We start from the raw sequence: 17507 nt of genomic DNA, 5'->3' as shown, positions 1-17507 counted from the left end.
TGTGTGTGTGTGTGTGTGTGTGTGTGTGTGTGTGTGTGTGTGTGTGTGTGTGTGTGTGTGTGTGTGTGTGTGTGTGCGCGCGCGCGCACAGAGTTGCATTCTGTGCCCACAGGGACAGTAAAATGAACAGACCAGGAATGAACTAGCGCCGCAGACCAGAAGTCGTAATCCGCCATGTTCTTGTCACTCGAGGGCTCCTTCAGTGCTGCTAGAATGGCTAATATGCTAACTAACAGAGGAGAGTTTTCATTGAGCTACAAAACTCGCATAATTCCCAATCCAGGCGCGAATGGCGAAAAGATTCAGAGGAAACACTCCTTTTAAGCAATACATCAGGGCATGATTTTCACGAAAAGAGGCACATTTTGCTGTTTTGTAACAGACTTAGTCTCAAAACTCTTTTGTTGATTTGAGATGTGGAGTGGGAGGCAGCGGCTAGCTGGCATCTGCAGGTAAACCCTGTGGCAACATGATTATGATTAGGCCCGGATATATAGCAGGCCTACACGCACACACACACACACACACACACACACACACACACACACACGTTTATACTCATTCACCCATACTGAAATACAATATGTATTTGAACAACACACGTCATCTCCTCTCAATATTCACCTGTCCTCACAGCAATCATCTCTCTGTGCACCTACACTCTCATCCTTTTGCATTGTTACTTTCGCAATCATCGCAACCATGATTATCATCACTATTATTATCGTCTCATTTTCACCTCTCTGTTCATTTGCCCACCAGGCAACAGCAAACCCCATCGTATGCTCCTCTCCCTCACCTCCATGCCTCTCTCACTCACTCACTCTACTCCCTTTCTCTGTCCCTTCATTGTGTCATAGTGGGCCTGCCCTTGTGCTTCCTTCTCATCACTCCTTTTCCCCTTGCTCTCAAGAGTCCCTTATCTGTCTTCTTCCTATATGCTTCATCTCAACAGGAATGCTCAGAGTGCCTTGTTGTTGCTCTGTACCCAGCACGTTGTTGCTCTGTACCCAGCACGTTGTTGCTCTGTACCCAGCACGTTGTTGCTCTGTACCCAGCACGTTGTTGCTCTGTACCCAGCACGTTGTTGCTCTGTACCCAGCACGTTGTTGCTCTGTACCCAGCACGTTGTTGCTCTGTACCCAGCACGTTGTTGTTCTGTACCCAGCACGTTGTTGCTCTGTACCCAGCACGTTGTTGCTCTGTACCCAGCACGTTGTTGCTCTGTACCCAGCACGTTGTTGCTCTGTACCCAGCACGTTGTTGCTCTGTACCCAGCACGTTGTTGTTCTGTACCCAGTAGTGCTGCCGTAATTGTCCCAAAATTGGATTCGGATATTCGTTTTAAAAACCCACGTGGATTCGAGCAATTCGACCCATTCGGATTTCGAATTTAATTCGAGCCAATCGGATTTTTTAATAATTATATTTACACCAATACAACCTGAGACATAACATTTAAGATCGCATTGCTGGCGCAACTCTCTCTCTCCGCGCATTGGTGCGCAAAACTGAGATGGAACGGAACGCATACATTCTCCCTTCTCCAGTAAAACATTTTTCTTAAATGAGCAATCCTACCACACAGCCTTATCAAAACGAGGCACGGAGGCAGTGTTAATTCTGCTGCATTATTATTATCTGTGGACTGTGCGTCTGCTGCCGAGTGCCGACGTTATGAAACTTTTTAGCTGGATAGCGCCTGCGCTCCGCTGTTATGCTCAAATGAGTGACCCTAAAGAATTCTGAGGCAACACGGCTGGAGACGAGGCAGCCAATCAGAACTGCGCTGCGCTGCGCTGTATAGTCTGTGTTTAGGAAATGATTTATTCTTCAATGTATGCCGTTGTCGGCGTGTCGCGTGGCAAATATAACTAATCTACAAGCTCACAAGTCACAACGCTTACCCATGGCACCGAAAACTAATAATAATAATAAATAAATAAATATTTTTTATTATTATTTTTAATTCGAACCTTAATTTTATATATTCGGTTATTAATTATTTTTTTTGATTCGAATCTATATTCGGATATAGAATATTCGTTGGCAGCACTAGTACCCAGCACGTTGTTGCTCTGTACCCAGCACGTTGTTGCTCTGTACCCAGCACGTTGTTGCTCTGTACCCAGCACGTTGTTGCTCTGTACCCAGCACGTTGTTGCTCTGTACCCAGCACGTTGTTGCTTCTGAGCCAGACCCCCATCCTCTTTTAACCCGTTTTAATTTCCTGAAAAATTAACATTTTGGAGTTAGGTGGATTCTTCCTGACAGCAGAGATATGTTTCTGGACACTCGTCAAAACCAGGCTGGTAAAAATAAGCCATGTTACAGTAGCCTACTGTACTGTATGTAGTTCTACATAGGTCAGAGCATATCAAGCTTTAATGTAATTTCTTTAACAGAACGTGGTTAATCCATCTTCTTTTAATGTTCTTGGAATGTAATATCTTACTTGCACATCTGAAATGGCTAATGCAGGAATCACATGAATTCAGGAAACTCACTTGCGTAGATCACGCTATAGGCTCAGAGGAGGATGGATAGGTGAGTCCTACCATTCCAAAGTGTATTACAGATCCAGAGGACCGTCAATCCACATTAATAAAATGTACGTGAAATAACAGATACCGCAGGTCACTATGTGGAAGTAGTAGGCAGATTCACACTCACAGAACACTCCCATTATATTTGCCAACTTATGCACACCAAAGTGAGATGACAGAACATGGACACAAATTATCTAACAGATACAAAAAATTCAAACCGAGCACCTCAAAAATTAAACAGATGATATCCTATAGTCTATTGTCATTGTTTATGTAAACTGTAAAAAGTGTCCTGTAAGTCCATATGGGCTGGGCTTCTTCGGAAGCATGACACTTAAATAAATAATCAATCAAACCTAGATATAATGCTTGGTCATATCCCATCCTCGGGATAAATCGTCGATTTATTTAAACGACGATTAACACACCAAACTGAATTTAAGCTCTTATCAGCAAGACACGCTGACAAGCTTATTAATAAAACATGAGACAGTTCTTATGAATATGATGAAAAGACTGGAAGAAGTATTGCCCATCAACAGCAAGACAGCAAATCAGTCCATGCCTGAATAAAGAATGAATAGATCACTCTGACATGAATTCATGTACTGTAAGTTTTGTGGCAACCTGTGCACTTCAGAATAAGTCTTTATTTGATTCATTCCTTGATAAGGTTCACACAATTGATGAAGAGACTTATATTTTAAAGCAAATAATACATTTAAATGTGCAACTGCAGTAGACGTAAAACAATTAGCCTACAAGTAGATAAATGCTAAAGCTACATTGAACAATAACCAAGTGTGTAACTTTGAGCGCTGAACCTTCCAATGTCCAGCACTTTGTTTTAGAGTAAGACACAGCTTTTAACCATTTCATTTTACACTCTCAGGCCTTAGACACACGTATCAAACGAGTGTTCTGTGCTCTGTCTGTGATTAATGGCTGCCACAATGCAATTCCAATGGGAGTCACATGGTTTGACCAAACATTTGTGTTTGATGAGGCAGCAATCAGCAATCAAACACAAATGTTTGGTCAAACCATGTGACTCGCATTGGAATTAATCACCATTAATCACAGACAGAGCACAGAACACTCGTTTGATACGTGTGTATGAGGCCTCAAGAGTATTTGGTTACCAACTCTCCACCATTTATCTTGGGACCACCTGGAACCCTCTCAAGGACCACAGGTGGTCCCCGGACCACTGTTCTATTCCAAGCTCCACTGGCTTGGGAGTTAGTGTTAGCACTGGCAGTGTTGCCCTTGGTGACGGGGACCCGTATTGACGATCTGTCATGAAGCGATACGATTAATATCCCCTGGGGTGTAATCTACTCAAGCATCAGTATCCCCTGCCAAATATGGCCATTACTTCAAGTCCATACATCATGCTAGACCCATATAGCTTATTACACAAAATCTGTACATAGGCCTGTCACAATGATTACATAATCGCCAGATCACAATTACTTAAACTTTAAGTAATTTAGTTTTAATTATTAGTAAGTGTCCCTTTAAAGGCTCATACATAGTCTGGATTTACGGTGGTGGGGTGACCACCGAACTACAACATGACATCACGAGCCGCGGTGAAGAGCAAACCACCGCCACCGCTCCAGCCCTTCTCTCTGTTTTACTCACCACCGCTCAACGTTATTTCAGCTCCGGTGGTCAGCTCACCACCGGAGCGGTGGTCACCTCACCACCGAAAATCCAGACTATGAATAGGCCTTACGTCTTAAAGGGACACTTCACCCATTTTGCTAAAAATATATGTTAATGACGTTTAGAAGATTTAGAACACTTTCCTGCGTGTCTTTATGTGTGTAATATGTGGTTTTAGATATTTTAGATTTTAGCAGTGAGCCCAGTGTCTCTGATGTCATGGACACTGGGCTCACTTCCTTCCTGGACTACAATTCCCATAATGCTTTGGTGCACTGCTCCTCCTTGTGGATAGGGGGAGGGCTTTCTTACTGAGACAACATGTAGTCACATGTTGTCACACAACATGTAGTCAACATGTAGTCACATGTTGTCACACAAGCTAATCACAATTTTTGTTTGTTTTAAATAATCCATAGAAGTCACTAACTGCCTATATATATTTTTTCTATTCACATTCATGTTCAATACTGATAGTATACCCATACCGTTCAATGCAAGCAAGACAATGAAATCATCACAATTATTTGTATCACAACTAAAAACTGAATGTGACAGCAATATCCGTATTCCGTACATACAGCATATACATTTATACGATATAGTGTCTGTGTGCATGTGCATGTACCAGATGTGACGTGTTTCTATGTCCACATGCACCCGTGGGTCTGTGTGTCTTTGCACATGTGCATGTGCATACATGTGCACTCATCTAATGCTGGTGACACGTCATAATGTAGAGGCCTAGCTTGATCTAGCTTGATCCCATCAATTCATATTAGCCACTGACTATCCTCCAGTTTCCCAGATTAAAACGTACGGTTCCACTGAACGAGTGAAACAGAACAGAGAAGGATGAGTGGCTGCAGACGAGTGAGTGACAGAGAGAGCTTGAAGGAATAGAGGGAGAAGGAGGGGTCGGAGCAAGGGGATAGATATAGATCACTAATTGGCCTCTGTGTCATTCTGCATGCCGATTTATCAGCACTGCTGGTAATCCCAGATTGAATAATGCAACAATGGAGACATGTAGCAAGAGGCCTGGGATTTTATCAGTTTTTGCAATTTATTTTATGAGGTCACAAAGGCCAATTGCAAGGGCAGCAAGGCCATCTAATAGAGCGCCGCAGTCCCTCCCCCTTTCAAAAAAATGAGTGGCCCAGGAAATGAAAACCCAATGCATTCTCCCATCGGCACTTCTTATTTAATTTATTTAAAGACGGTTTCGCCGCGGACAAAGTCGTGACAAATCATGACAATGAACACAATGTTTTGGGCCGATCAAATCATTAGAAAGAAGAAAAGAAAGTCAGGAGACGACACTATTTGTTTTGTTTTTCGTCTTATAAATCGATGATCGGCCCAAAACATTGTGTTCATTGTCATGATTTGTCACAATCCGAGTTGGCTTTGTCCGCAGCGTAACCGTCTTTAAATAAATTAAATAAGAAGTGCCGATGGGACACTGTATGATTTCGGGTGTGCCAGTACAGTACAGTAACAGTACAGTACAGTACAGTACAGTACAGTACAGTACAGTACAGTACAGTAGAGGGTACAGTAGAGGGACCGGCACACGGTAACTCTGTCATTTCTCAACCGTTTCGGACGCGGGGCGGCACGCCGGAACCGGCCCCGCCCCCTGGGCACGTTCCTGGCGGTCTGGAGCTCCCCCCACCACCCCCGGGGACCCCCACACAGAGTTGCACCACTCACTTCACACGGGTGTGATTTTTTTTCTTTCTTTCAAAGCCATCTCAGGGATAGTCCCCCCTTACATTTGCTCTATGTTGGATCATAATCCAAGTACCTATCAAACCCGTTCTAGTGACCTCCTGACCCTCAAGGTTCCATTTGCTAACACAGAGCTACAGTAGGTAGGTAGTAAAGGCAGCATTCTCTGTTGGGGCTCCTTTTGATTGGAATGAGCTCTAGAAGTCCTTAAAAATCACATTACTGCCTTCCCTAGGACAATTCAGAGAAAAGATTTCCAGCACTTTTGTAATTGTTTTCATTAATTCTCTTATAGTTCTTTAGTTTTGGTATTTTGTGTTTTCTGATTAGTATATTTAAGAGTGCTGTTGTAGATACTGACTTGTATGCAGCCAACCTGCGCTCTGATTGTCCGAGCGACGCCACCAAAAATACACAATCCCTGTTTGGATTGTCCGAGCACACATTCTTGCCAGTACACAGCCCTCGTTCCCTCTGTTCTCTGAGCCTTGGCACAGCATGGGGTCCAAGGCAGTATCGCTCCTTCTCAGCCCCTCTGTCACTGCCCTCTGTTCTAAATTATTCTCCCTTGGAGGTTCACTTCAAGCTTCATCCTCCTCCCATACCCCCCCCCCCCCACACACACACACACACACACACACACACCTCCATTTTGTTCATGCCATGTTTGTTTTTCGCTGTCTCACATATTCTTGCTTCATGTCCTTATCTTTTGTTCACCACGGTTATGCACGCATGTTTCCCAAAGCGTTTTTCAGTCATCCACACGCACGCACACATACTCACGCACGTTCACACACACACACACACACACACACACACACACACACACACACACACACACACACACACACATGCAAGCACATGCGCAAGCGCACACACACACACACACACACACACACACACACACACACACACACACACACACACACACACACACACACTTTATTGTAATGCCTTGCTTTCCTGGCATGGAGTAGGTTGTGTTTTGTTTTCCTGCTGAGGCTTGACGTTAGGGATGTTTCTTTTAAGTGTTGCAACCACTTCCTTACGCAGCTTTGTGTGTCTGTGGGTGGGTGGCTGGCTGGTTGGCTGGCTGTGTCCGTCCCTGGCTGTGTCCGAGCACGAAAATAGCGTTTGGTTGGTTTTCAAAACCAAGTCACACTGTTGCTCAGCCTAACACACACACACACACATCATTTATGAACTGTATATATGATGATTTCAGGTGTGACAGTACAGTACAGTGTCAGTACTGTGTAGGGACTCCCACACAGTAACATTTTTCAACCGTTTCGGACACGGGGCGGCTCGCCGGAAACCGGCCCGGCACCCTGGAAGTTTCGGGGACCCCCACAAGGAGTTGCACCACTTACTTCACACGGGTGTGATTTTTTATGATTAAAATGTTTATTGCTTTTTTCAGTTTTACCACAAAGGAATGCTTGAGAATATAAATAAAAGAGTCATACAAACAATGAAGACATCAAATGAAACAAAACTAGACTAAAATTGAATACAATACCAAACGTTTACAGAAAGGATAATACAATACAATACAGACAATAAAAACAAACAAAAAGTAAGTAACTAAGACAATGCCATTGAACCTGGGCAATATTCATTTACACTATATCCAAGGAAAAACAAAAGACAAAAAGTATGTTACGCTCACACCACATTGGGATCTCTGACAGCAATATGCATTATTTATCCTCCCCATTTACGGATGTACTTATCCAGTCTGTCAGACCTCCTATATTCCATTTCGTCATATCTCCCTTTCAATCTCCACAAACCACTCTTGAAATGAGGGACTCTCTTCCGCTTTCCAACACCTCTATTATCATGATAGCCGTGAGGATGAAATCTACATAATCACAATGAGCAACCTGCTTTGGGTCACTCAGTATATACTAGGACAGAAGGGAAAATATAGATATTGGAGAGGAGTGGGATGAAATCTGCAAAAATTCAACAAAAATGTCTGAAGATACCAGAATCAGATTGATTCAATTTAAAAATCTCAACCGCTTCTATTGGACACCCTCACGGTTGCACAGACTTGGTCTTAAGGACATTGCTGCCTTCCAATCAGCCTTGTCAATTATTCAGCCTCATCCTGTACGTCCACTTACCTATTTGGCAGCAGCTAATAATCACTGCAGGTACTCGACCTGTCATGTCACATTGACCTGTGTTGTAATTGTTCCCACTTCCCAGTGTGTGCACTCACTGCACTAGCAGCGCTGAGAGTTGCGATTGCATCATTGTATTAGCCTATGCTGCCTCCCAGTTATACCTTAAAGTAAAAAAATATTTAATCAAGCTGCTTTTGTGTATTTTTCTACTTGGCTGTGTATGCTTTGAAGTATTATGAAGTAGTGAGGTATTATGATGATACCAGTGATAATGGTCAGTTGGTGTGTGAGGTATTATGATGATACCAGTGATAATGGTCAGTTGGTGGGTGAGGTATTATGATGATACCAGTGAAAATGGTCAGTTGGTGGTGTTTGTGAGGTATTATGATGATACCAGTGATAATGGTCAGTTGGTGGTGTTTGTGAGGTATTATGATGATAACAGTGATAATGGTCAGTTGGTGGGTGAGGTATTATGATGATAACAGTGATAATGGTCAGTTGGTGGTGTTTGTGAGGTATTATGATGATACCAGTGATAATGGTCAGTTGGTGGGTGAGGTATTATGATGATACCAGTGATAATGGTCAGTTGGTGGTGTTTGTGAGGTATTATGATGAGGGTATGAGGCAAAGGGGGAGTTTATTGAGTATTAATTTAGTGTTTGAGTGGTGTCCGAGCACGAAAATAGTGTTTTTTCAGTTCCAAGTATTTTGTAGTTGCAGATATCGTGATATATCGTTGATGAAATTGCATACAATATATCGATATATCGCAAATATCGCAATATATCGAATATTGTGTTATTATCGTTATCCAGGGCCTAATATTGCGATATATCATATCGTGAGGTACCCATATCGTCCCACCCCTAAGGAATATGATACCGGAATTCTCTTATATAGATTGACTGAGCTTTGCACAGCGACGTGTCATTAATGTTTCCTCAAGCCCCTCGGGTCTGTTTGAGGATCAAGGTAGATTTGGAAAGCGCCGGACAATTTAGCAGTATGTGGGCTACTACATTTACAGTACTGACATGCACATATTATGCATGCTGTAAAAGTGCTTCTATACACAGAGTCTCATCCATTTATACACACACAGGAAACCGTTTCAACAACAGTACCACACATACACACGCAGCAGGCATGTCAACAAGTCATGTTGCCGAGTTAGATGGCAGCCTCTCCATTAAGTACTGTAATGACAAAGAAACAATTACTACCTAACTTTTCACTGATTGGCAGGGGAGCCATGATTGCCATTACCAGTAATATGCCTCTCAAGGGCACCAAGGATTATTCCTCACTTCTCTGTGTGTGCAAGTAGGCCTAGACTTCAATCGTTTTGGTGTTAATGAAAACAGTTGAGCAAGGTGACTGAATGACACAGGCGGAGAGTTTTGTGTACTATTTCATCCCCTTAACCCATTTTGACCTGAGATCAGATTCTAAAAATGTCTTCTAGATCCTGACAGTTTTCTTCGATTTTTCAAAAATAGCTAAAGCATAACGTAATGCTACTGTAACACCAAAAGGGGTTCCCGCCCAAAATGGGTTAAAACAATTTTAATAACGTATTGTGCCAACATGGACAAAGGCGGAATATCATTATCTGTAAGATAAAAGATTTTTAATCAAGGGAAATAAGTCGCCAAAGGCAGCACTGTAGTGCGTTAAGATCAAGCCCCCAGTAAGGCTATCCAATGTTGAAGATGCCACTACCTACTGGCGAAATGAGGAATTGCAGCACTTTAATGGAGGTGGACGGACGTTCATGACGTCAAGTGGGGCTAGGCTAAACTTCCGCTCGCTCGAACCATTGAGTTATAATTATACTTCCGGCAGTCTTCCGGGTGCTTCAAAACGGCACTGAGTAACTTCCACTGAAATGAATATCGGGAGAAAATGAAAAATATACATCTTTCAGGCAATTATGATTATTACCGTATATTTTGAAAACAATACTGCCTCATCAAAGTTGGTGTTGTAAATTGATATACAGTATTGTGAAGTACTTGCATGAGAGGGGCAGAGGTGGTGGAGTTAGCTGTTTGAGCAGACACTCAGACACAGCGCTTCTGAAGTTCTTACTACTTTCCATTGGTTTAATATTGGTTTAATTTTAACCAGCACACAGACGTAAAGGGTGTTCATTGCACTGCTTTATGCAAAAACAAAAATGGAGTTAGGTGTTTTCCTCCCGACAGCAATGAATACAGCAGTATGCACAACAGTATACACACCCCCAATGAAGCTTGCATTATGCAGGCCAAAATAAAGAACTATAAAAATGTGCTCCTCGGAACACAGGTCTCCGCCAGGCCAGGTAGTAGAAGTCAATCTTAGCTTGATGAAAGATGAAATATGCCATAGGTCCGTCTTGATCACATGACTATAGAGATATAGATTTGCGTAATGTTTGGACATAATCTGTAGTAGTGATATCAATTTCAATTTTTGCAAAAACGAACGGACAGAAGGACGGACACGGGCCAAAAACAGCAGCATCAGTGGAAGAACCGTTCGCCCCACCGACTTCACCACAGCACCACAGGGAGTGCAGCGTCTGGCCTTAAGTGGGTCGGACCCACGGTTGTCCAGAACCAGCACAAAAGCCTCTTCCTGAGCCTGCCAGTATATTTAATTGTACTGTTTTTGTCATGAATAAAAAAACAATTGATAACAAATAATTTTTAGATCATGCTGAGCTAAACTCATTTTGAAGTATTTATATTTAAACGAGATGAAGAAAGTCCCCAGTCCCCACTACTCCCCACTTTTCCTCCAAGGTGGAAAGCCTGGTGATGCGAGGGCTCCCCACACACAGTGACAGCACTGCACTCCATGTTTACGCACAGACAGACAGAAGATTCGGTAGACTGTTATGTGTTTCCTTAAGCTGATTAATGTGCTCGTCTGACCATATTTCAATGAGGACTTCTTCCTCATTTCATCCATAGAGTATTAAAAGGATAGAGACTAAACTAGCGCGAAGCTCCGCCCCCTCCGCTATTCATGTCAGTGGAAGTTGCTCAGTGGCGTTTTGAAGCACCCGGAAGGCTGCCGGAAGTACCGTCTATTTCGCTGATTCAGCATTTCACTTCCGCATTTGGACACCAAATTTTGGTGTCCAAATGCGGAAGTGCACCCAGAGTGCACCTGGGCTTTACATTGGGCGCTCGGTTGCACGGGGTTTCCTTGTCAAGAATCCACGGGTCCGCCTGCAGTCCTTCCTCTTACCACTAGGGCCCAGCGCTTCAACATTGGAGTGCATAGCTGGCCCCTTGATTTCATCACGTCTATCCAAGGTAACAGGACATCTTTGTGCTGCATAAAATATGCCTTCTCTGTCTCAAACTATGTTTACTCCACTACATTGTTTGCTTAATTTCCTTTATTTGATGCGGATTGCACTCCAGATTTGATCAATGTAGCCAACATGAATGAAAATTAAGATTATTTTTAATGGTCGTGGCATAAATGTTGTTAAACCAATAGATTATTCTTAGATTAAAGAGAATTCATAACTAATTTGTAGTCGTTGCTAAATGCCTGTTTTTTGTGAGGGGACACGGGAGTACAGTACATACTGTACACAGTACTAACTGAAAGGCCCTTTCACCAACACCACCTAGTGTATGGGCGCTGATGACGTGGAGGAGAGAACACGCCCACAGCGTTCCCGGCAGGTATCCAACCCGGGACCTTGTAGCTGTGAGACGACAGCACCACAGACTGCACCCACAGTGCACTTCAGCTAATGTCTTCGAGGTAACTGCTGCAGGAGCTACAGTTAACTTAGTGCCTGTTTGTGTGTGTTCCCTCCCTCTGCAGCTGGCCATGGAGGACCCAGTGCACAGTGTCTCTCTGCAACAGTTCGTCTATGAGAAGCTGAAGGCCCAGCAGGCGCTGATGGGTGACCAGGGCTTTGGGGTCCTGATGGCGACCGTGGACACGGAGATAGTCAGGCAGCTCCAAGAGTTCCTCCAGGGCCTCTGAGTCTCAGCAGCTGGCCAACTGCCTGTCTTCTACAGTCCATTGCTACACACACACACACACACACACACACACACACACACACACACACACACACACACCTTTGCCTACTTTAAAAACAAGGGGAGAGAGGCAACCATCCCTTCCCCTCTAACTAATGGGTTAATGGCCCAAACCTCTCCTCGTAAGCCTTATCTATAGTCCTTACCTAGCCTTGTGGACTACCTCCTCTGGGCTAGACTCCCTCAATCCCTTCTCCTTACCCAGAACCCTACTGTCTGCCAAGCCAGGATTCATTCCTGTAGACCCATAGAGAGACAATACCATGACATTTAAAAAAGATAACCATGTATACATAGAGCTTCCATTCCATTCTTCTTATTCTATTTTCTTCTCTTAATGCAGTGTTTGTGTGGAATGGATAGAATATCAGAGGGATGCTTTAAAAACAAAAAGGGGATATCTGCAGGTGCCAGAGCAGACTCCACAGCAGGAGTCTCTTGACTTTTTCTACGGGGTGGGGTGGGAGGGGGGGTTGTCGCTGCCGGTTTGTAGGAGCAGGAATGTGGACAAATCCAACTGAAGGACATAAAGCAGTGTTTACAGCAACGTATTCTTAAAAGAGAAAAAAAATGTAATTTTGTATGTATGTAAAGTATGGATGATATTCAGCATGATGGTGTTTTAGTTTTTATTTTTTACTTTGAAGTTGCTTTTCTTCCTGTTTTTGTCATATACAGAGATCAAGTTGAAGTGACTACTGATAGAACTAGAGGTTTTTGTTTTTCCTGTAAAATGGGTGATTTTTAAATGGATGATTGATTTGTAAGTGAGCTGAACCACATTTCTCTATATACAGTATATATGTGTATAAATATATACTGCTGCTAACTCATGGTGTGTCGGAGCACTTTAATAACCAAAAAAACAGTTTCACCCATTTTAAACACTTCTCTCTGTGGTACTTCTCACATCGTTGTGCAACGCAATGGCTATTTTAAAAGAAGTCTGTGGAATATGTTTTGAAATATTCACAAATAATGTGTCAGGGTCCCTGGCACACAATCTTTCCAGGCGGGGGTTATGAAAAAGTTTGAGAAACATTAACGGTTGAGAGGTCTGAGATGTGTAGCAGGAATTGTACAGATTTGCATGCAGTTGCAGACCCTGTTCTCACTGTTGCAGATGATTGATTGATTCATGTATTTCACTGCTCATGGAGTGAATGCAAACATAGCTTGAGATCAGGCCCTAAAGGGTAACTTCACCTTAACGTTTATTTAAAATAATTTGCTTCTGCCAGAAGTAATTGCTGAAACAGGCGCTGTAAACCTGTGTTAAGATGGTTTTAAATTAGTGTAGCTTTACCCATTGCTCTGGCAGTGACTATGATTTGAGTGATGTGGTTTTTCAGTAGTAAATAGGTTTGGTGGAAAAACCGAAACGATAGCTGTTGTATAAATCAGTCATTTTGAACGCTAGTAAATAAACCAAGATAATGGTAAAGAATTTAAAAAAAATAAGCAAATACAATAAACCTTACTGGCACCCAGGTTCTATATTTGGACTTGCATGCATAGGTTTAAACCAATAATTAAACCTTTTTAATGTGTTATAAGAACATAATTTAAACTGTCAAAAGTTTGTGTCTAATATATCATGTGGGGACCTTCTAGAGCAGGGGTTCCCAACCTGGTGTGTGCACCCCCTGCGTGAATGCCCTCTAGGGGGTGCGTGACATGTAAAGGGTAATGACGGTTTTATGGTGTTATTTAACAAAAACGTAAAAGTCTGGTAAACCAGAGAGATGTAAGATGTATAGAGCAGCTGTGGGAGTATACAGCAGCTGCATGTCTCAGTGCAGTGACATTCTGTGATTATTTACCATAAATCATATTAAAGAAATTATAATTTTCGGCCAAATGCAAGGAGACTTGTTGTTGGGGTAATAGGGGGTGCATGGCCAAACGAGTTTGGGGACTGCTGTTCTAGAGAGAGGTATAGAATCCAGCTTGTACCCTAACCCTTAAAGTGAAAGAACCCTAGGCTTCTGAGTGAATACAGAATTTGCACTAGAAGTGCTGTATCCTATATGTTTTATTTGCTGGGTTGAGGGGACAATTTACAATTTAGGCATTTAGCAGATGCTCTCCAGGGTGATTAACAGTTAGCTAGGGCTGAGTGATCCATGCCTCTATTTTTTATGCCCCCCTTTGGTCATATGTTTTATCCCTGCTTCTGGTCAGACTGAATTATATACATGCATTCAGGTTTGGGAAATGTACAGTACTGTATGTCTCAATTTTATTTCAGAAATGGCGAAAATAGCAGATATACCAGCTGCACAAAAAGTCAAGATGTGACTTGTTGTGAGATTGTAGACTGGCTATTTCTAGTGTTTCTCGTACGTAGGGATAAAGGGGTAAAGAAAATGTCCTCCCGTTCTCTCAATGATCCTTGTACACTGTGACAGAGTTGAGTAGTAGTCAGAATCAAGGCCTATAATGCTTTCATCCTAACCTATTCTCAACACTTCTCTTACTATTTTATTTTATTTTCTAGTATTACAGTATTTCTGGCATCACTGATTTTCTGCAATTACAATGTTTTGAACAGAACACACGGTAGACATTTTCGGTTTACTGATTACGTTTTCAATAGGAATTGATCCATGCCCCCCCCCCCCCCAAAAAAGGCTTCAATAAATACATGGCCAAAATGTTGCATTTTCTAAAAATGTTTCTCACTGTGAATATTATTACTGTTTCAGTGTAAATCAATATTATTGGTGCCTTGTTTATATCCTGTTTTCTGCATATCACGCTTTTCTGGTGTTTTCGGTCTCATCTCTGTAGACATTTACATATCACTGCTGTGTAGTGAAAGTTGGTGTAGAAGACTGTGACATTAGAAAATATATTAATTCTGTGTCTTGCTGATACCAACTTTTCCTGTGCTCTCATTCCCACATCATCAACGTTATGTTCCATTGCTGGTGCTGCCTGAGCAATGCAACTTTAACTAGTGGTGGAATAAGTGCTCAATCCCAGTACTTATTAGTAAAGCATTTGTCTCTCAAGACAGACTGTTGCCTCGCATCAGGGGTCGCTGTTTTCCGGAATATTTGGATTCTCAGATTGGTAAAGTAAACTTCTGGTCAAATATTAATAAATAATATTTATATAAGTGAAGTTACTCAAATTCTTACTTTAGTTAAAGGGATAGTTCATCCAAAAGAATATATGTTTTTATCGCGTCCCTAAGACAATAATTTGTCAAAGCACGATATTTGTCTTTGTAGTAAAGATTATATGCATTAAAAAATAGTACAAATTCTCAAGTAAAGTATACTGAACACATTTACTTAATCATTACTTAACGCCATTGCAATTTTGATTGAAGATGTTCAGTCAGAAAAGCAATGCTGGTCTTTGTTGACAAACCCCCTACATGCCTGACGTCATTATGACAGGGAATTCTTCTCTGTGTCTGACCAGCAAAAACTAAAAAGAACATGACCAATCAATGTCTGCCAGTGACTGAAGAGATTTTCTATTCAGTCTGATATAATTGACGTGCACTCAAAGCTGGTGATCACTGGTGTGTGTGTGTGTGTGTGTGTGTGTGTGTGTGTGTGTGTGTGTGTGTGTGTGTGTGTGTGTGTGTGTGTGTGTGTGTGTGTGTGTGTGTGTGTGTGTGTGTGTGTGTGTTTGATTGATGAGGTAACTGTTCTTGTCCCTTTGTGAAATATTATAATTAAAATCAGAGGTTGCAGGCATGTGTGCACTACCTGGTCATATCATGTTGTCTGCTGCTCAAGTAGTGCCGGTGTGTGTGTGGCTGTCTGTGCGCACCCTACTCACGTTCTGTTCTGTTGTGTGTTACAGGCACAGTCATGAAATCTTCCTGATGAAAGTGTCAGGCCCTGGGTCATGACTAATGGTTTTAAATAGTTCTGTGGAAGCAACCAACAACAGCATTTAATCTTTCTTACTCTTTCCAATTAGCATTGACCAGCCTGTTATGGAGATGGATTGCAGTCTATAATGGAACGGATGGAATCACCATGAGATTAAAGAATATCCAAGATACAGCATACTGTGCAGTGGTGTAAAGTAACTACACGTAAGTACATTTACTCAAGTACTATACTTAAAGGGAAACATCACCATTTTTTGCAAAAAAAATTACTTATACTAAATACTTAATTATATTAAAATATTATAAAAATACATACTAAATCTTCTAAATGACGTTTAGAAGATTTAGAACACTTTCCTGGGGGTCTTTGTGTGTAACAGGGATGTGCACAGGGATTTGGAGGGGCATGGGCCGAAATTTTAAAAGGGCACTTGTGGCGCACGTGCACACCACAGAATTTGGGTTTTATTTAGGGGTGCCAGACACCATTTTGCGGGTGGTGGGGACACAATGTTATACTAACTATACTTGAGTCAATCAGTACAAATCTACACTCAGTATTGAGCAAGATATGAACATTGATAAGCTCATAAAAGAAAATATGATAGATGTGTATTTACTCAAACAGTACAAAGCTATAGTATTGAGCAAGATATTGACATTAATTCCATGATGAGATATATCATAGAAAAATAATATAATTCTTAAAGCAACACAGTTTTAAAGCACCACACGGCGAAACGTGTCGTGCTAATAGATAAGTTTGATGCAGTAAGTTGTCCGTCTCTGTTCCCTGGAGTGTGCAGTCCCTTCCTTGGAAGGTTTTTCCTTTTTTGATACAGCAATATATATGTGTGTGTGTGTGTGTGTGTGTGTGTGTGTGTGTGTGTGTGTGTGTGTGTGTGTGTACTGTACAGCGAGTGAGAGAAGAGAATGGTTTGGCCTGAGCACACACACAACCCGTGACTTCATATTCCACAGTAAACGGGAGGGAGGGCTCGGGGTACCGGCCATTGAATGGACATATAGGCTATATCCACACGCCTCTCCCATCTATTAGACATGCTTAACTTTGACGATCGGGCAGTCAGAGAGCTCGCCAGAGCCTCGCTAATTCTCGATCTGGAGCGACGCAAGGTCCCCAAAACAAGAGACCCCCCCCCAGCTTCCTTGGGTTCGAAAAGAAGCCCAGTGGTAAATTGGATACCAACACAACTGGTTTTGGTGTAAACTCTGACTGGCCGGATCTGAACGATCAGATTCCTCTGTTGTGGCTCAGTTCGCTCTGTTTGGTATGATCCCAAAAGATCAGCTTTAAATACTGTTATGCTCCTGTTTTGTCTTAATAGCAACCCCTGTGATGTAATGAAACTTGATACAAGCGTCCACTGGTATGTATTAGATATTGACTGAAAGGTCAGCCTTTGTCAGCTGTTAACAGTTTGTGTCAGCTGACCTTATCGGTGGAAGCCAATCAATTTGATTC

The 17507-nt window shown here is 42.2% G+C and overlaps 1 protein-coding gene across 2 annotated transcripts in view; it reads left to right on the top strand.

Moving 5' to 3' along the window:
- ipo11 (importin 11) overlaps positions 1-12583 on the top strand; it is a 162627-nt gene extending 150044 nt beyond the window's left edge. Inside the window, exons 30-31 of one of the 2 annotated variants that reach the window (XM_080765089.1) lie at positions 11939-12103; positions 12139-12583. In XM_080765089.1, the coding sequence (XP_080621215.1) occupies positions 11939-12103 (165 nt within the window). In that variant the 3' untranslated portion in view covers positions 12139-12583. Of the gene's footprint in view, positions 1-11938 lie in introns of both variants that reach the window. The other variant, XM_080765088.1, reaches the window with a different exon arrangement.
- Positions 12584-17507: the final 4924 nt, after the last annotated feature.

This window comes from Protomyctophum bolini (genome assembly GCF_963924005.1).
Source record: "Protomyctophum bolini genome assembly, chromosome: 6".
Lineage (NCBI taxonomy): Eukaryota > Metazoa > Chordata > Actinopteri > Myctophiformes > Myctophidae > Protomyctophum > Protomyctophum bolini.
The sequence above is the reverse complement of the archived record's forward strand: the minus strand, read 5'-3'. Positions and strand labels throughout refer to the sequence as shown.